Source organism: Vipera berus (assembly GCF_964194415.1).
Source record: "Vipera berus genome assembly, chromosome: 1".
NCBI lineage: Eukaryota > Metazoa > Chordata > Lepidosauria > Squamata > Viperidae > Vipera > Vipera berus.
Genome location: NC_138202.1, coordinates 151,100,898 through 151,122,357, shown reverse-complemented (window position 1 = coordinate 151,122,357; position 21,460 = coordinate 151,100,898). Strand labels below are relative to the sequence as shown.

Here is a 21,460-nt window from a genome sequence, read left to right as displayed (position 1 = left end):
CAATTCCAAAGCACGCAATAGAAAATATAAATGTTGGTTTTAAACATGATGTGACTACGTATAAGGAGATTTTAAGTTTGGAAAGAAATGTCTGGTGTCTGAAACCATACAGTCTCTTGCGAGAGGAGAAGATTGTTCAAACTTGGTTTCAATATATTCAGCTACGGGCCAGGTGGAAAGAAGACCAGAAAACTGGTTTTACAATGACTGATGAAAATCTGATAAAACAAATTAGAAATCAGGGTCCAGCACATATTAAACGGATATATCTTGCATTGATAGAGATCGACTCAGAAACAGAACTTGTTAAGGATTGTATGCTAAAATGGGCCCAAAACATTCAAGAAGTTATTACAATGGACACGTGGGAAAAGATTTGGGTGAGGAACGTAAAATTTACACAAGCTCAAAATTTAAGAGAGAACTTTTATAAAATGTTTTATAGATGGCATCTAGATCCTAAAAAGCTTGCAAGTATGTACCCGAATTATCAGCCAAAATGCTGGAGGTGTGGCGATGAAGATGCAACATATTTTCACATATGGTGGACTTGCAAAAAGGTGAAGGCCTTCTGGATAAAAATTTGGTGGAATATGCAGAAGATTTTCAAGCAAAGGATAAAGTTTTGTCCGCAACTTTTTTTGTTGGGAATAATTACAGATGCTACGGTTGAGGACACCAAGTTGATGTTGAATTTAATTACGGCAGCAAGACTCTTAATAGGTCAGTATTGGAAGAAGGAGGAACTGCCGACAATAGAAGAATGGACTTTAAAGGTTTCTGACCTGGCAGAGATGGCAAAGATCTCGGCTTATTTGAAAGATCACTCGCAAGAACGTTATATCATGGAATGGAGAAAATGGATTGAGTATATCCAGAACAAATATAGGACTAAAAAGTTTCATCTAGCATTTGAATAAGTCTTCCTTTTCTTTTTTCTTTTTTCTCTTTTTTTTCTATATATTAATTCTATATATATTAATATTAACAGTGTTTGTATTATCCTATATGAGCCAGAGAGTGATAGATTTTAGAGTTTATGGTTGTTAGCATATGGATGTTTATGATTGTTTTTTTTTTGTTTTTATACCCTGTACTTAGCTCTGGGAAGTCGGGGGGGGGGGGAGGGGGAGAGGGGTAGGGAGGGAGGGAGAAGGGAGGGGGAGGGGGGACTGTTAAAGATAAAATGTATGTTAAAACTTTTCAATAAAAAAAAATAATAATTTAATTATTAGGCAAGATAAATGCAAACTATAGAAGAATGTTATTCTGTACTTTTCCCCCCTTTTATTTCTAAAAAAAAATGCTCTGAGATATTAAGAGGACACTCTATAATGTGATTAACAATTTTTAGGCCAACTAAGATGATATATTTTATTTTTACCATTTGTTATTTAGTTAGAGCAGGAGTATCAAACTGCTGGCCCCTGGGCCACATGCATCATGCCAAAACCGCGCCCCCACCGCATTGCCGGCAATGGGAAAAAATCACGATACGTCGCGACATGTCACATGACGTCGCAAGTTTGACACCCATGAGTTAGAGCATAATCATTTGTGCAATGAAAGCAAACCTATATATGTGAGATCTGACATATATTTACAGCACAGAAATATTAGTAATTTTGTATTTTTTTAGATTTGCTTATTCTTTCTTCCTCAGCTTGAAATTCAATTCTGACTTAGAAAAGAAAAAAAAGTGAAAATATGCAACCACACTAACCAATTGTTATTATTTTTGAAAGAATCAATTCCTTTCTTTAAAACATTCATTTTCAGAAAAATAATTGCAATAATTGCTTCAGATAATTCCATTTGTCATTAACATAAAATATAATTGCACAAAATTTTAAGTTGTGTCTTTACCTTTTTACTAACCTGTAAGGCTGTCTGGACGAGGTGGAACCATTCTTTCATAGATATCATACTGCTGTGCATATTGCTCAATGTCATGAAGTGTCTGTTGTAATGTTCCCAAATGTTGTGGAACAGCAGTCATCCCAGAGCGCTTTGGTGACGAAGATCCAACTTGAGTTAAGGGTGGAGAGGCTACTCTTGTCTGCGTATCATTTATTGTGAGAGGTGAACCAACTCTGACTGAAGGCTGGTATTGAGGAGTTCCTCCATTGGGGTTGGTTGATTGCCTAGATGTTATTGAACCAATTCGGCGCACTGCTACTGGTGAGGCAGGCCTCTGTGTAGTAAATGGAGATGCTGCTCTTTGAACAGGTAATGTTGAGAAAACATTAGAGCTGACAGACCGTGACTCAGTAATAGATGGCGAACCATAGCCACTTCCTAAAGAAGTTCTGAGTGATCCCCTTGAAGGGGAAACTCCTGTAGTGGTTACATATGAGGGAGATTGGGCCCTTGATGGAACAGAACTTACACGTCTCATGGCTCTGTTGGTGGAAGCTATGTTTGGTGCTGTCTATTAAAAAGGAGAAAAATAACGATATCAACAAAATAAATTTAAGTGTAAAGATTAAGTGAAAACCTCATATACAGATTTGGGATTAGGCCTTATTGGATGCACTGGAAAGTACTTCTGAACAGGACTGAACTCTCAGTTTCTCCCAATGAAAAGTAAAATACTTTCCTTTTGTTACACTGAGCCTAAAACGTTGTTAAACAATTTTATTTATTACAGCATCCATCTAGAATGCATTGTTAGAGAACACTGAACATTGTTTACTAAATAGAAAAATAAAAAATTAAATAGAAAATATTTTTCAGATTTCCTTGAGAGAGGCTATAAAGATAATAACCCTGTAAAATGATTATATAATTATACCATTATAATTTTGCATCGCTGTATCTTTAGTTTAACAGTCATCTTTTCATTACAAATATAGGCTCAGGTTTATTTAGTTGACCTTTTTCATACAAACTATACTTATTGCAATATGTAACAATAAACAATGTTTTTGTTGAGTTTATTTTTATTTTTGTGGAATAGCTGTGATAAATGTGTTGTTTCATGGTTTTTATTTCTATAAATTTTTATATGATTTGTTTATAATCTATAGACAATTATGTCTTAAGACAATTATATTAATTTGGTAAATATTATTTTTATACTACATATACACTAAGTTATAATTTTGTGGACTTTTCTTAAATGTACTTTCTTAAATGTACTTTCATACACACACTTTCAAAATTTAAAATTCACTTTTTGTGGGCAGCTTTTCAAGTGCTGCGATATTTTGTTTTTTTAATGAACAATAAATTAATTTGAGTAAACGTTGCAAACTTAAAAAAACATTGGGCAACTTATATGGCAGAGCGTTACCCAGGAAGAGAATTTATTCTTCCTATACGCTGCCCATTCTCCACATCTGCTCAAAATAGTTGGAAGCCTTTCCCGAGCAGATATTGGAGGAAAACGATGAAGGGAGGGGGGAGGCTGTGAAGAAAGGAAATCCCATGGTACTAGAAACGAGTGCCCCATGGGCAGAAAGAAATTAATATTGTAATAAATAGCAGACCTCTACTACATAAATTAGGGCGGGGGTCCCCAACCCCCAGTCTGTGGACTGGCACCGGTCTGCAGCATGCCAGAAACTGGGCCCCGGAAAGAAGCGAAGCCCCGTTCACGGGATGCAGGCAGCACAGGAAACGATGACCCCTCTAGTCCGTTGAGAAACCTCTCTCCACAGAACCAGTCCCTGGTGCCCAAAAGGTTGGGGGCCTTTTCTTATAAAATACAGACATATCTCCTTACACAATGACAAAGCATAACTATTTGCAAATGTCTAGCACATGGAACACTGAACGAAAACAGGTGCTGGAATTTAGCTGTACCTGTACCAAAGTTTGTCCTTCAGCACGTGAACTTCGCACTAAATGGTTATTGTTTGCTCCTGCAAAAGAATGCTGCTGTCTGCTCTCTCCTTTTCCTGGGTTCTGGCTGTTATGGAAACTGCCTACTTCCTGGTACCCGCTATCAGAATATGAATTCATCTGTGTTGAGCTTCTAGAGTTACCAACTGATCCTGCGGAAATAAATCATTACAAGACTGACATTATTACAGGTTACCACACACACACAAAAAAACCCCTCTTGAATTGAAAAATGTCAGATTATTTAAGATGTATATAACAGACCCTCACTTTCATGAAGCGATGTCTGCTCTGGAGAGTAAAGATTTCCTTGTTCAGGCTCTGTTCCAACATGGTAAGAAGTGATAGGAACACTCTCAGATGTTCTGAGCTTATTTACACCTGCGTTTGGAAATTCTGAAAGCAGAGTTTTGTTAGTCAATGAAAACAGCTTACATATACCTTTCTGTACGTTCATGACTTTATTCTACATAACATTACCAACAAAGGTAGGTAGTATGGTATATTCTCCATACGGAAATAGGTAAGCAAGTGTATGACTGTGTATGCAATATTTCTATCTGAAAAGTGCCCTCTTTTGCAAATGTTTTTTTCTTCTCAGCTCCAAAAAGATGATCTCATACATTTTCCATGCAGGGAAATTTGAAAACAATAACTGAAGAAATTGTTGGCTATTCTGGTGGCGGCCATAGAATGAAACCAATACAGATTCCCAAAAGTCTTCAATACCTAGAATGATACCAGATGTTGAATTACGAGGTCTGTATTCAGAAAGGCTTTAAACCTCCGGTGATCTTTCTTTCTTTGTTACTACAGAAAATGTTTTAAAAAAACTAGGGCTATCAGATTTGGAATGCAAAAATGCAGTCTATCTCAAAATGGCAGCAGAGCGTTCATATATTCTACTGGTCATCTGAATTTTTATACAGGTAGTTTGCAACTTACAACCATTTGTTTAGCGACCATTTGAAGTTACGATAGTGTTAAAAACTGATTTGTGGCTGGTCTTCCTATTTACAACCATTGTAGCAACCCTGCAGATATGTGATCAAAATTTGGGTGCTTGGTAACTGCCATTTATTTACCATAGTTGCTGGGTCCCAGGTCATATGACTGCCAATTACAACCTTGGTAGGGGTGGGGCTTTCAATAAATAAAGTCAATAAGAGAAGCCAGAGTCACTTAACAATTGCACGATTCACTTAGCGACCACGGCAAAAAAGTCATACAATTAGGCATGACTCTCTTAGCAGCTGCTTCACTTAGTGACAGCAGTTCTGGTTCCAATTGTGGCTATAAGCTGAGGACTTCCTGTAGTCCAGCTGTGTTAGCTGCAATGATCTCTTTTTATATATCTTGTGTTGGTACTACAAGTAATTCGAGGGCTTTCTGATTCATGATTTCTTCATGTCCATTGATAGCTCCTTTTTGGTTTCAAGTTGTTACATTTGTCACATCCTGCCAGCTGATGGCCAACCAAAGTAAAAATACCACATAGGATATACTGTATAAAAATGCCTCCTTCCAAACAAAGGGAAGTGGTATAAGTCATGTAAAGTCTCCTTGGAATATGACACCACGTAACATCCATACTTCTTTCCTCCAAGAGCTTAAGGAAAAATGAACTATATATGCCATGCTGATAGTTTATTTTATTTATTTTATTTTTTATTTATTTTAGTTCCATTTATATCCCGCCCTTCTCCGAAGACTCAGGGCGGCTTACAAGCTTAGCAGTAGCCTTCATTCTATGTATATGCCTGCTTATTAGGGCTTTCACACACACCCCAAGCGGCATTATTACAAAGTCAGCTTATTGCCCCCAACAATCTGGGTCCTCATTTTACCTACCTCGGAAGGATGGAAGGCTGAGTCAACCTTGAGCCTGGTGGGACTCGAACTTGCACTAATTGCAGGCAGCTGGTGTTACTTAAGGAGGCATCAGCCCACTGCTCCACCAAGGCTCTTTAGATATGTTTAGATATCTAAAGTTTAGATATGTTATCAGTTTATTTCTCCAAACAATTCTGTGATATTGAATGAAGAAAGTTTTGAAGCAATAGCTGGCAATTTTCAATATGTCTTAAATGAAATGCAGTTGAAAGCATTTGCACCAGAAGGCACAAAGAAAAAATATATTGGAGCATCTGTGAATCAGAGTTTTAGAATCAGCTTTTGGTTTGTTAGTTATTTAAATAATGTTTTCTTAGCTTCACAGCTTAAAACAATTAACAGGCTAAAAGCTCGGGCACTTAGCACATAGAAAAGAAAATATGTTTGGGGGTCAACTCACTATATGAAGGAAGCATTATTAGAATTATGGCTGTGACTTAAAATATCCACTTACTATGAAATAGGCAGTGGCTTACAATTTAGGCCTATTGATATATTTATCTGCATTATAACCAAGGGAACAGAGAAGATAACAGACACTTAATACAGAAAACAATTAACAGTAAGAAGCTCAAGCACTTAACACATTAAAAAGGAAATGAATATGTGTGGGGGTCAACTCACTATATGAAGGAAGCGCTACTAGAATTATGGCCTTGACTTAAAATATCCACTTACAATGAAATAGGCAATGGCTTACACTTTAGTCCTACTGATACATTTATTTGGATTACAACCAAAGGAACAAGGAAGGTAACAGACATTTAATACAGAAAAATTAAATTATGCTAGTCCTGCAAATCTCAGTCATAAGGAGTTGTTTGGATCATTGATTGCTTGGTGAATAACTTGATGATATTCATGATTATATACAATTCATTTATGTCAAAGGAATTTTCCGGTAAATTAATTTTTGTATGACAGAAAAGTATTTATTAAATTAACTGTGTCACATGCTTCATTCCCTGCTAACTGAAAGATCAGTATTTTGGGGCACATTTTGGCCAATATGCCACTATAGCAAGCAACCAAAGTTTTATCCCCAAATGCAATCTTATTATTCTATGCATGCTAGAATTACTAATCTAGTGACAACCTTACAAGCCAATATAGCTTGTATGTCCTATCACCTTAAAGGTTTGTGCAATGTATGACACACAGGCAAGATGCTACATGGAAGTAGGACTTGGCTGAACCCGAGGAAATATGAAGTGCATCTGGAGGCAGTGGGGGGGGGGGAAGACTACAAGTGTAGTCCTTGATTACTTATTGCAATTGGGACCAGCAACAGTGTTGCTAAGTGGTGCAGTTGTTAAGTAAAACATCAAGTGATCACATCATTTCCGTCTGTGGTTGTTAAGTGAATCGCCTGTAGCCATTAAGTATGACATCATACTTAATGCTGGCTGAGGAATTCTGGGAGATGAAGTCCAGAAGTCATAAAAGGGCCAAGTTTGAAGACCCCTGATTTATGACTTCCTGCTGGTTCCCCATTGATTTTGTTTGTCAGAAGCTGCCCGGGAAGATTGTAAATGGTGATCATTGACAGCAGAATACTGTGACCAACATAAATGTGTGCCAAGCTGTGAAATCATGATCACATGACTGCAGGAAGACTGCGATAGCTACAACTTTGAGGACCAGTCATAAGTTGTTTTTCAACACCATTATAACTTTGAAAGGTTAGTGAATGAGTGGTCAGTAAACAAGGACTGCCTATACTGGATTTTTTATGTGAAAACATGAAGAGTTCGGGTCAAGAATGAATGGTGCTGAATGAATGGAGAGTGAATATGAAAGATAAGCAGTATAAAACAAGTACATATGGTTTGGCCACATACAGAAAATGAACGAGGACTGATATATATATGTATGTAAGTGCCTTCAATTTTTTTGGTCTAATATTTCTCAGCCCTTTTCTACACTTTGCATAATGTTGCTTACCCAGAAAGGAAAGCTACGTCACATGTCACAATTAGATTTTAGAGTGCTCCTCTGTGTTGGGGTGGGGTTAGGAAACCATCTAAAGAAAATGAAAGCATCACAAAGGAAAAAAAGTTCCATTTTTGCATCACAATCTGTGGAAGCTTTCATATTTTCATTTTTCCTTTCTGCTCTTCAAGGAGAACAGCTCATGGATGATAGGGAAGGGGAGATGCTGAGATCCGGGAACAGATGGACTAATAAATAGCGTAAGCTACACTGGGCAAGTGATGGCAGATGTGGGGGTGGGACTAGGAAGGTTGAGCTCAGATGGGTTGATGGGATATACTATATTAATTGATGCTGAATGGAGGAGGGAAGAGGGGGGACATGATGCACCAATCTGGCCCTTCCATCCACTGCTCATATTCCTGGCACTTTCTCTATTCTTCCCATCCCATCCCATCCCTGAACTACTTTTGAAAGGTTGAACCCTGTTTTGACCCATGCATAGTTCAAAGAACTCTCTTTTGTCCTGTGTACAGACTTAAGTATGAATGTTTCAGTTAGGGCCTGGATTGCATGAAAAACGCTATTATGTAAATACAACAGATTGTGCAAGGAACATTTGTACATCTCCTTAAAAGATTATATAACACCTTGCCTTTTGTGTAACTTATATGACTGTGGTTCAGAACAAGTGGGTTAATAAGAAAGCAATGAATTATGTAGTCATAAAAGCAAAAGTATACCTGCAGATCTCCAGGGAAAAGACTTCTCAGTAGAACTATAGAAAAGGAAAAAAAGAAATCAAATGTAATTCTTTTCAGGCGTTCACGTTCTTTATTGTTATAAATACAGAGAGTACATTTTGATCAGTACCCACACGTGTAAAAAATTCTCATGAGGGTAGAACATTTCTACACATCTCCCTTCACCCACTATCCTTATGGACAATTTTAAGCACAGGAGGACAGTTCAAGGAAAGAAAGCGTGTTCTTCCCACATCTGCCTTCAGGTTATCTTTTTAGCTATCTAAAGTTATAAGAGATCCTTATTTAACCAGTGAGAACTGGCGTGGAATGCCATATCCCAAATTGACCATTGCACTGTTGTGCCAACAAAAGCGATGATAAACATGGGTCTATTGAACCCCATAGGCTATTTGCTAACATCCCCATCATATCTCATTACGAAAAGCAAGCAATTAATTTAACAATCCTTCACCAGGAAAGCATAGAAGTGGACTAATTAATTATTCATTAATCTGCCAACTGTTGAAAAAGATCTCGTGTCTCTGGCATATCCATCCAGTGAACTTGCCTATAAAGATCTCTGGGACCGCACAATTTAGAGCTATATTCATTAGCTTATCATGATTACTGAGAGTATGGTGGAGATCATTACAGTGCAAAGGTGGCAGTAATAAATACGAAGGTCTATTCCAAGCCCCCTTTAACTCTTATTGACATCAACAGGGGAATTAAAATAAATGTGTCCAATCTGCAACATATTGGTCTTTTTGACTAATTAACAAGGACTAATCAAAACTGTATACTAAAATCTTTCCTTGTATGATTAATTTTAACATTATTAACATTTGTTCCTGCTCTTACTCTTCTCATGTTTGAAAATTATTCCTGCTTATCTACCAATGAATTTTGAAATAATACTTTAACCAGCATAACTGAAATATTCATCTTTAACCGTATAAACAGAACTTGTGATTAAAACAGATATTCTGTTCCTATAGGATATGTGATTCCCCCTCCCAAACTTGATCTGAATGGTTATAATGAAATTTCCTTGGCAGCCAATGAGAGAAAGGACAAATTGAATGGAAACTTGGTTATATTCACCTCTCTCCCCCTTAGGCATGGCTGGCTCAGGAATTCTGGGAGTTGAAGTCCACGAGTCATAAAAGAGCCAAGGTTGCCTACCCCTGCCTTAGGCTATAGTAACTAGATTCCCTCCATGTGAGCACCCTGTGAATAATAGCCATACAGATGCTCAAACCTCTACAGGTAAAGTTAGAAAAATATATAGCTAAATACAGCTAAACAGTTTAGTTATGCATCCAGTTAACCACAATGGTCTCTTCTAACGACCGGTTGCTATTTCAACCACAAGTTAGCTCCTAATTTGACCTCAATGATAAAGAATTTTAAGGATGATACCACTGTTACACTAAAATATTTTTATAAATTGAGGTCCCTCTAAAAAAATATGTCAAGGACCTAGGCTGTACTTCTGCAGGCTTATTATTTTTATTTATTTTTATTTATTTTAATTCCATTTATATCCCGCCCTTCTCTGAAGACTCAGGGCAGCTTACAAGCTTAGCAGTAGCCTTCATTCTATGTATATGCCTGCTTATTAGGGCTTTCACACACACCCCCAGCGGCATTTTTACAAAGTCAGCTTAATTGCCCCCAACAATCTGGGTCCTCATTTTACCTACCTCGGAAGGATGGAAGGCTGAGTCAACCTTGAGCCTGGTGGGATGCGAACCTGCACTAACTGCAGGCAGCTGGTGTTACTTAAGGAGGCATTAGCCCACTGCTCCACCAAGGCTCTGAAGGCAGCTGAAAAATAGTTTAAATTTATGTTTACTGCTATTATTGAAACTGCTTATTCTGGAAACTATAACTTTTGGAGAGTAGAAAGAGACTAATCACTGGATACATGCTATAATCATGTAATCATCAAATTTTGCCCCACTGGTCCTATTCATAATTATTCCAGCTTAGTGGAAAACATCTCTGTGGTTGCTCATAGTTGCCACAACACAGCCAAAGAGAACTTTGGAGAAACTATGCAGAGATGGTTACAAAAACATGTATAAAACACACTTTAAGCCTGGGAAACAAAGAAAGTATCAGAAATAAATTCAGATAGGCTTTGCCCTAACTGTCTAGGGCAGAGGCCCCCAACCTTTTGGGCACCAGGGACCGGTTATGTGGAGAGAGGCTATTGTGTGGACTGGAGGATGCATGGTTTTGTGTGCTGCCTACATCCTGCGGATGGGGCTTTGCTTGTTTTTGCGGCCTGATTGCTGGCATGCTACGGCCCGGTACCAGTCCATGGACTGGGATTTGGGGACCCCTGGTCTAGGGTATAAAAGAGAGGAAAGGAAAAGTGCAGAACCTCTTCCCCCAACAATATATTTATTATATGGTAAATGTGTATATACAAGACACATATACATAATACACATCAGCTAAGACAGACATAACCACCCATATGGTATTTATATACATTTAAGACAGTTCACTTATGAAAACTAATGGGAAATTAAACAGACAATTTATAAAGAAGCTTCTGAATTACTTTCTAGAGATAAAATACTTGTTCAAAATAAGAGGTGAGCTCTTCAAACCATTATTAAGTCCATTATATAATTTTACAGACAATGGGCATCTTTTTTAACTTTGTGCACACATCCTCCCTCCCTCTCACTATAAACAGATGCATGCAGTATTTATTTAATTTCCATCCTATTGGTATGTAACTAAAAAGAAGAGGGAGTCAAGCTATTCTCCAAAGCAGGGTTTTTCAACCTTTTCACCCATTGTACCACTTTTAGGATATGGCAACATCCGAGTACCACCAGTCACCTAGCAAGGTGTCAAAAACTTGATGACCAAAAAAAAAAGAAAAAAAAGAAAGAAAAAAGGAAAAAAAGGAAAAAAGTGATGAAGTACAGGTAGTTCTTGACTTACAACAGTTTGCTTAGTGACTGTTCGAAGCTACAATGGCACTGAAAAAAGTGCCCCCCAAGCCACAGCCGAGCAAGACACCTGCCTGCCTGGTGGCACTCTTCCTCCTGTCCAAGGTTTTCATTGTTGTGAGCATTTCTGTTGAGGATTGGCAGCGGGGGTGGGGTGGGGGGGTTGGCTTTTATTCCTCCCGTCTGCTGGGTGGTTGCAGCAGGTTTTGATCACTTCACATGACCCTGGGACACTGACTGTCATAAATATGAATCAGTTGTTGCAACATTCCAGCTGATCGGTGCTTCTTCTGAGCTTAGAAGCGCCAGGATCAGTGCCGAGCTCCAGCTGGAGCCTGGTACTGATCCTGGCGCTTCCACTGAGCCCTGAAACTCCAGCCATCTCTCGCTCAAGCTTGTGCGGTGCTGCCACCGGTTCAGCTCATTCCCCTCCCCCGCTACCACTTGTCCAGAATGGTCGTGTACCACCTGCCAGGTGCCAATGTGCCACAGGTGGTACCCGTACCACTGGTTGAAAAGCCCTGCTCCAAAGCACCTGAAGGCAGGACAAGAAGCAACGGATGGAAACCAATCAAAGAGAGAAGCAACCTAGAACTAAGGAGAAATTTTCTGACAGTTAGAACAATTAATCAGTGGAACAACCTGCCTCCAGAAGTGGTGAATGCTCCAACACTGGAAGTTTTTAAGAAGAGACTGGACAAACATTTGTTTGAAATGGTATAGGTTCTCCTGCCTGTGCAGGGGGTTGGCCTAGAAGACCTCAAAGGTCCCTTCCAACTCTATTATTGTTATTGTTATTGAATAACAAGGCCAACAAGTCTTCCAAAACAATGAAATAACTTTTATTCAAAGTAAATGACTAAGCATTGAATCACACCATGTTGGTTGTACTTGGAAGATATTTTCAACAATGAACTCAACTTATACCCTAGACAAATGTCAGTGTCATTAATAGGTTGTTCTCCATCAATTCAGTAACAAAAGACCAGGTAAATATAGGATTTGAAACTGAGGAACAACTAATATGATGATTAAAGATCAAATCCAATATCTGGCACAACATTCCTATCTTAATTTGACAAAGCAATTCTGATCCCTGTTTGGTCCGATTCAGCTAAACATGCAGGAAATTATAATGGTTGCATATCTTATTTTCTGCAGAGCTTTTGCCTATGAACCAATGAATAGATACTGACCTATAATTTTGCTTAAGGCCTAGATTCAATTTATTGTTTAAAAATGGAATTGCAACTTGGGGGAAAAATGAAGAAAACCATATAATTTTAGTAGTGTGATTCTGTCTGTCTATCTCTCTCTCTATCCATCATCTATCTATCTGTTAAATGGACTTTTATACACTATTGGGGAAAAGCATTAGATATTTAGATTTTTACTGTGTTATCTTGATTTTTTAATTTAATATGATTTTTTCAACTTTTCCCTTTAATTTCTTAGTAGTTTAACAGTATGTTTTATGTATGTAAGTCTATAAAGTTAACTATATTATTTAAATAAATATCTAATTTAGAATTCTATATATAATTTATATTGTGTATAGAAAATGTTTATTATAATGTTTTTGAGGTTTAAAACATTTTTTTGTTTTTCAATAAAAATAAAAAAATATGAAGATCTGCTTGCATAGAAAATATATTATCTGTCTATGCTCAGGGATCTATAATGGGACATTCTAACAAGTCAAGCAAAAACTACTGGCATTTAACACATGGAAATGTCTCTTGATTATACTTAAACATTATTGGTTAGATCAGAAAATGACCCGACATCCCATTTCTGGATTATATCCAGTGGTGGGATTCAGCCGGTTCACACCACTTCGGCAGAACCAGTAGCTGAGTTTTTATTGCCCAGGCCCAGAATGGACTTCCGGAAGTGGCATCCACAAAGAGAACCGGTTGTTCACATATCTGAATCCCCCCACTGATTATATCTTGAAAAAGCAGTGAGACCTAGGCCTCTTGGTGTTCTGTAAGTTTAAAGCCTTAATCAATTATAATCATTTAACCTTTGTTTTAAAATTAATTTCAGCAGAAGTAGTATTCTGATTATGAATGTATACTTATCTCCCTTACACCATAAGATCAAAAGGTTCTGGACTATTTAGCAAGGTTGATAGCTAACCAAACAAGACTCCTCCAAAAGGCCTCCAGAGCCAGGACAGGAGATTGAAATGCAACAATGAAGCTAGATGTATAAATTAAACCTGTATACATTTCACAATGATGGGTGTATATGGTCCCCAGTCCCACAATCCAAGTATGGGAACGGTACTTTAATGGTATGGTAAGAGATCAAGTTCAAAGGAATTGCATAGTGTATGTTGGGTAAATAGCTGCACCAGTTATAATGATTATGTGATTGTATCTCATGATCTCTTTCATCTTATTGATCATTTGTACTACAATGTCACCCAAATAGTGATTTTCTGCCTCTAACATCTAGAATGCTAGACTTAATGATTTTTTATGGGATTTGGTATTCAGCGATTAGATTAATAGGCTTCAGGATGCCTTCATAAATCCAAACTATGGTTCAATGAAAAATGCACACACACACACACACACACACACACACACACACACACACACACACACACCTACCTTCATAGTCAATTATAAGAGAGAAAGTAATTGGCCACAGTAAATAAACAAACACAAACATACAGAGGAAAAGGAGAAAAGATTTTGATTAAGGCAAATAACTATCTGTAAGGAGAAGACTACCAACATAACTGTAGCAGTTATGTTGAGTAATTTTCTGTGTTTTAAAAATATTTTTATTGGAATTTTTTAATAAGATACAATTTTTTTTAAAAAATAAGAAAAATATATAGAAATGAAAAATGAAATTAAATTAAAAATAAAGAGGGAGAGAGAAAATGGAATGGAAAGGAGTAGAAATAATTTTTAATAAGACACGAAATTTAAAAAATAACAAAAATATATAAAAATGAAATGAAATAGAAAGAGAGGGAGGGGGACCCTAAAAAGGGTTGAAAGTCACCCCGGAGAGGCGACAAAGAAGGAGGGGACTCTCGTCAATCGCAAAGGGGCAGTGGCCCTTCCACTGGATCCGAGGAAGCCCTGCAAACTGGCAGGGGAATGACTGGCTACATTCATGTGGCCAGTCAGAAGCTGCTGACAACCGGCTTCCGGATGGCAAGGCGACGCTGGAGGCAGCCATTTCTTGGCTGTCAGCCTCGCAGCTCCGTAGAGCCGCCGAAAACAGCGCTGATCAGCTGTTCGGCGGCTCGGAAGCCCCCACCTCGGGAGAAGAGGAGGGGGTGAGCGTCCAGGTAGGGGTAGAGCTCTCCGGGGCTGCCAGAACTTATAGTTTTGGCAGCGGAAGGATTGAGCCCCCCCGAAGCCTGGGCATGCTTCGGACTGCGAGGCGCCTCTGCTCCGGGTTTTTTGGAGCAGAACAGGGCGTTCGCAACCATCCCTGCTAGCAAGGAAGAGCTTTTGAGAACGAGGACGCAGGCAGAGCGAAGCAGGAGATTTTGGTGAAGATGATGCTTTGATCTTTAACTCAATGGACTTTGCTGAATCTGCATGTGAAACTGCGTAGTTAACAATAGAGGGTGAAAATGGCGGCTATATCTTCTAAAGTTTCTGCCCTGAGGCAGCAGTCTTCGGTGAAAACCTCATTGTCCTCTGCATCTGAATCTGTATCAGCTTTTACAGTAAAAGATTTGCAGAATCTGTTGCAAGAGACTATGGAAAAGCAAATGCAGCAATTTGTTGAGATAATGGAGAAAAAGTTGGAGGAGAAGTTTACAGAGAAATTAACAGAAATGAGAGCAGACATCACATCTGCAATAGAGGGCATGGTTAAAAGTATTGAGATTTTGGATGACAGATTGGAAGATCTTGCTCAAAATGATATTAGATTGGAAGCCAAAATGACAGAAACTGAAAATGTAATAGAGAAAATGAATTATGATTTGATTTCGACACAATATTCTCAGATGGAGTTTGCTTTAAGAATCAGAGGCCTAATAGAAAATCCTAAGGAAAATTTGGAGAAAATGGTTTCTGAGGCTTTGGAAGGGGTGTTGAAGCGACCAGCAGATGAAATAATGCAAGATATAGATAAAATCTTCCGTGTTAATTCGTGGATCGCAAGACAAAGGAAACTACCTAGAGATGTGGTGGTTTATTTTACAAAGAGAATGATTAGAAATGAAGTTATCCAGGCCTCCTACAACATTGATTTTGTAATTGCTGAGCAAAAAGTTCTGATTTTAAAAGAGATCCCTGCAAAGATTTTAAGGAAAAGGAAGGAATTTGCTTTTCTGACACAAGAATTGAGACGACGTGATATTAAGTTTAGATGGCAAATACCAGTGGGGATGGTGGTGACCTATGAAGGTACGAGGTACTGTTTTACCACGGAGATTCAGGCACGTGATTTCTACAGTAATGTTTTAAAAGCAGTCCCCATACCATCTTTGGAATCTACAAAGAAAAAAGGTGAGAGAGAGTCTCAACGTTCCAGAGAGAACCTGCATGTTGCTGAAGGGTTAACGCAGGCAGATGTGAAAGATACAGGAGTGGGTCAAATTTCATTATCACTGGAGAAGGCCAGAAATTGGAAGAGGCGTGTTACTTCTGGACGAATGAATCAAGCCTGAAGATTTAGTCACATAACTGTAAGAGACAATAATGTAATAAGGATTATGGGAATTGGAATTGCTAGAAGGACTAAATATTTGGGGATATATTTTTTACCCTTATAAAATAATTATGTAATATTTCGTGTTGCTTTAGTTCTAAGATGATTATGGAAAGTTAATTGGGAAGATTTGTAGTAGTGTGTATTGATATTCTGTAGGTTATGATTTGTTATTTGGATGAAAAATTTTAAGCTTTTAGTTGGTTAGAAGAATAGTTTTATAAAATTGATATAAATTGGTTTTTGTGTGATTGAAGTTAATTTGTAATATTTTTATGGGTAATATTGGAATAGGTAATAGAATATAAGAATATAAGAATGATGTGATTATATAAAAATTTCTTAAGTTTGGAAAGTAATCTATGGTATTTTAAGTTGTATAACACATTAGGATAATGTGAATTTAAAGCTTAGTTGGAATGAGGAATAGTTTTAGACAATTGATATAAATTGGTTTATTTGAGATTGTTTTTATTGGATATCAGATTGGAAGGTATTATTTTGTATTTGAATAATCATTGATATGATATATATATGTACCGTATATACTTGAGTATAAGCCGAATTTTTCAGCCCACTTTTTGGGCTGAAAAATTCCACTTCGGCTTATACTCCAGTCAACAAAAAAAACTTACCGAGGACTTGTGCGCGGCCGAGGCTTTGGTGCTTCCGGGATCGCCCGCACCTCTCCCAAGCCACCGCCGTCCGAGACCTGCCGAAGTTTGGGGAGGTTTGGGGAGGTGCGCGCGCACCTCCCCAAACTCCGCGCCTTGCCTGCCTGCTTCTTTCCGCAGCGGAAAGAAGCAGGCAGGCAGGGCGCGGAGGAACGGAGACTTGCCGACGTTTGGGGAGGTTTGGGCGCCTCCCCAAACCTCGGCAGGTCTCCGTTCCTCCGCGCAGACCTGCCGACGTTTGGGGAGGTTTGGGCGCCTCCCCAAACCTCCCCAAACGTCGGCAGGTCTCCGTTCCTCCTGCCGACCTTTGGGGAGGTTTGGGCGCCTCCCCAAACCTCGGCAGGTCTCCGTTCCTCCTGCCGACCTTTGGGGAGGTTTGGGCGCCTCCCCAAACCTCGGCAGGTCTCCGTTCCTCCTGCCGACCTTTGGGGAGGTTTGGGCGCCTCCCCAAACCTCCCCAGGTCTCCGTTCCTCCTGCCGACCTTTGGGGAGGTTTGGGCGCCTCCCCAAACCTCGGCAGGTCTCCGTTCCTCCTGCCGACCTTTGGGGAGGTTTGGGCGCCTCCCCAAACCTCCCCAAACCTCGGCAGGTCTCCGTTCCTCCGCGCAGACCTGCCGACCTTTGGGGAGGTTTGGGCGCCTCCCCAAACGTCCCCAAACCTCGGCAGGTCTCCGTTCCTGTTTGGGGAGGTTTGGGCGCCTCCCCAAACCTCCCCAAACCTCGGCAGGTCTCCGTTCCTCCGCGCAGACCTGCCGACCTTTGGGGAGGTTTGGGCGCCTCCCCAAACCTCGGCAGGTCTCCGTTCCTGTTTGGGGAGGTTTGGGCGCCTCCCCAAACCTCGGCAGGTCTCCGTTCCTCCGCGCAGACCTGCCGACCTTTGGGGAGGTTTGGGCGCCTCCCCAAACGTCCCCAAACCTCGGCAGGTCTCCGTTCCTGTTTGGGGAGGTTTGGGCGCCTCCCCAAACCTCCCCAAACCTCGGCAGGTCTCCGTTCCTCCGCGCAGACCTGCCGACCTTTGGGGAGGTTTGGGCGCCTCCCCAAACGTCCCCAAACCTCGGCAGGTCTCCGTTCCTGTTTGGGGAGGTTTGGGCGCCTCCCCAAACCTCCCCAAACCTCGGCAGGTCTCCGTTCCTCCGCGCAGACCTGCCGACCTTTGGGGAGGTTTGGGCGCCTCCCCAAACGTCCCCAAACCTCGGCAGGTCTCCGTTCCTGTTTGGGGAGGTTTGGGCGCCTCCCCAAACGTCCCCAAACCTCGGCAGGTCTCCGTTCCTCCGCGCAGACCTGCCGACCTTTGGGGAGGTTTGGGCGCCTCCCCAAACGTCCCCAAACCTCGGCAGGTCTCCGTTCCTGTTTGGGGAGGTTTGGGCGCCTCCCCAAACCTCCCCAAACCTCGGCAGGTCTCCGTTCCTCCGCGCAGACCTGCCGACCTTTGGGGAGGTTTGGGCGCCTCCCCAAACGTCCCCAAACCTCGGCAGGTCTCCGTTCCTGTTTGGGGAGGTTTGGGCGCCTCCCCAAACCTCGGCAGGTCTCCGTTCCTCCGCGCAGACCTGCCGACCTTTAGGGAGGTTTGGGCGCCTCCCCAAACGTCCCCAAACCTCGGCAGGTCTCCGTTCTTCCTGCCGACCTTTGGGGAGGTTTGGGCGCCTCCCCAAACCTCCCCAAACGTCGGCAGGTCTGCGCGGAGGAACGGAGACCTGCCGAGGTTTGGGGAGGTTTGGGGAGGCGCCCAAACCTCCCCAAACAGGAACGGAGACCTGCCGAGGTTTGGGGAGGTTTGGGGAGGCGCCCAAACCTCCCCAAACGTCGGCAGGTCTGCGCGGAGGAACGGAGACCTGCCGAGGTTTGGGGAGGTTTGGGGAGGCGCCCAAACCTCCCCAAACAGGAACGGAGACCTGCCGAGGTTTGGGGACGTTTGGGGAGGCGCCCAAACCTCCCCAAAGGTCGGCAGGTCTGCGCGGAGGAACGGAGACCTGCCGAGGTTTGGGGAGGTTTGGGGAGGCGCCCAAACCTCCCCAAACAGGAACGGAGACCTGCCGAGGTTTGGGGACGTTTGGGGAGGCGCCCAAACCTCCCCAAAGGTCGGCAGGTCTGCGCGGAGGAACGGAGACCTGCCGAGGTTTGGGGAGGTTTGGGGAGGCGCCCAAACCTCCCCAAACAGGAACGGAGACCTGCCGAGGTTTGGGGAGGTTTGGGGAGGCGCCCAAACCTCCCCAAACGTCGGCAGGTCTGCGCGGAGGAACGGAGACCTGCCGAGGTTTGGGGAGGTTTGGGGAGGCGCCCAAACCTCCCCAAACAGGAACGGAGACCTGCCGAGGTTTGGGGAGGTTTGGGGAGGCGCCCAAACCTCCCCAAACAGGAACGGAGACCTGCCGAGGTTTGGGGAGGTTTGGGGAGGCGCCCAAACCTCCCCAAACGTCGGCAGGTCTGCGCGGAGGAACGGAGACCTGCCGAGGTTTGGGGAGGTTTGGGGAGGCGCCCAAACCTCCCCAAACAGGAACGGAGACCTGCCGAGGTTTGGGGACGTTTGGGGAGGCGCCCAAACCTCCCCAAAGGTCGGCAGGTCTGCGCGGAGGAACGGAGACCTGCCGAGGTTTGGGGAGGCGCCCAAACCTCCCCAAAGGTCGGCAGGAGGAACGGAGACTTGCCGAGGTTTGGGGAGGTTTGGGGAGGCGCCCAAACCTCCCCAAAGGTCGGCAGGAGGAACGGAGACCTGCCGAGGTTTGGGGAGGTTTGGGGAGGCGCCCAAACCTCCCCAAAGGTCGGCAGGAGGAACGGAGACCTGCCGAGGTTTGGGGAGGCGCCCAAACCTCCCCAAACGTCGGCAGGTCTGCGCGGAGGAACGGAGACCTGCCGAGGTTTGGGGAGGTTTGGGGAGGCGCCCAAACCTCCCCAAACAGGAACGGAGACCTGCCGAGGTTTGGGGACGTTTGGGGAGGCGCCCAAACCTCCCCAAAGGTCGGCAGGTCTGCGCGGAGGAACGGAGACCTGCCGAGGTTTGGGGAGGCGCCCAAACCTCCCCAAAGGTCGGCAGGAGGAACGGAGACTTGCCGAGGTTTGGGGAGGTTTGGGGAGGCGCCCAAACCTCCCCAAAGGTCGGCAGGAGGAACGGAGACCTGCCGAGGTTTGGGGAGGTTTGGGGAGGCGCCCAAACCTCCCCAAAGGTCGGCAGGAGGAACGGAGACCTGCCGACGTTTGGGGAGGTTTGGGGAGGCGCCCAAACCTCCCCAAAGGTCGGCAGGAGGAACGGAGACCTGCCGACGAGCCGCGGCCACACAGGGTATTCCTGTGTATTCAGGCTTGCAGAACGGCGGATCGGCTTATACTCGAGTCAATAACTTTTTCCAGTTTTGGGGGGTGAAATTGGGGGTCTCGGCTTATACTCGAGTCGGCTTATACTCAAGTATATACGGTACTGACTCTGTAAACTGCTTAGAGAGTGCTGTAAAGCATTATGAAGTGCTATGTGAGTCTTATTGATATTGCTATACTACAAAGATAACCAGCTGACACCAAACTGCCTAAAAAAATAAGATTGTGCTTTCCACTTGAAAAACTGTGATGCATCAAGAAGGATCATATACAGTGGAATGGTAATCAGCCTAGAACATCATTCTACTCCTAAATATCTGGGAGTAATTCTGGATCACACACTTACCTTTCAGAACCATTATTTTAATACCAAACAGAAAATATTTGCTAGGAACAATATTCTGGAAAAAATAATGTGCACAAGAGGCAGTCTCAACCAGGCAGATTAATAGCTTCTCCATTAGCCCTATGTTACTCTTGGAGAATATGCCAGCTCTGTTTGGTATAGATCAAAACATGCAAAATAAGTGGAAATGGCCTTAAATGAAACAGTGAGATTGGTCACAGAGTATCTAAAACCATCTCAATACAAAAGATGTAACTGGTATCCCCCCTCTAAAGTTCCACAGGGGAAGTGTTGCACAGAGAGAGTGGGTTAAAGTTATGGCTATAAAAACACCTATTATATGGCCATCAACCTTCAAGGTCAAGAATGAGTTCAGGGAACAGCTTCCTTAAAACTTTTGCCTCTCCTAACAATTAGCCATCATAGACCACCCTGGAACTATGGAAGGCAAGTAAGCACTATCGGGCAACCTTGGCACATCCACACAACTGTCTACTGCATGGTCAAGAACAACCTTGGCTGTATGGGAATTACTAAACAGGCTGGGATGGGAAGATCAAAAGACAATCTAAGAAAATACAAGATACAATACTTAGTGTGAATATGGAGAAGAACAATCCATCTCACATATGTTACAATGCATTCAATGTCCTTCAATGTACAGAGGGAAAATACTGTTGATGTGGTCGGACTGGGTGAATATCATTTAGTTTTAATCCTATTTATTTTACATACTTTACATGTGCTATATTTCTATGATCTATTTTATACCTCATTTTACTTGCTAAGTGTTCAGTGTTATATGTCTATAATTTTGAAGGTGCCTCTGACACAAATAATGCCCAGCTGCATTTGTGTCACTCCTTTTTGAAAACCGACAAAACTTATGCAACTTTTTCTACCCTGCAGTAGTCACCTATCTGCCTGCCAGCTTTTCTGCCTGGAACTTCCAAGTGCCTGTCAGCATTAATGATCCATGATGCTCACTTAACAATAACAGAGATAGCAGGGATTATTATCACTAAGCAATGTGGTCATATGATA

General features: G+C 42.1%; 1 protein-coding gene across 2 annotated transcripts in view; it reads right to left on the bottom strand.

Annotated features, from left to right (window-relative positions):
- PKP4 (plakophilin 4) overlaps positions 1–21,460 on the bottom strand; it is a 203,360-nt gene that overhangs the window by 59,419 nt on the left and 122,481 nt on the right. For both annotated transcript variants that reach the window (XM_081312603.1, XM_081312604.1), the window contains 4 exons: positions 8,415–8,449; positions 4,117–4,242; positions 3,808–3,998; positions 1,879–2,431 (listed from right to left, as the gene is read on the bottom strand). In XM_081312603.1, coding sequence (XP_081168729.1) covers positions 1,879–2,431; positions 3,808–3,998; positions 4,117–4,242; positions 8,415–8,449 — 905 coding nt within the window. The remainder of the gene's footprint in view (positions 1–1,878; positions 2,432–3,807; positions 3,999–4,116; positions 4,243–8,414; positions 8,450–21,460) is intronic.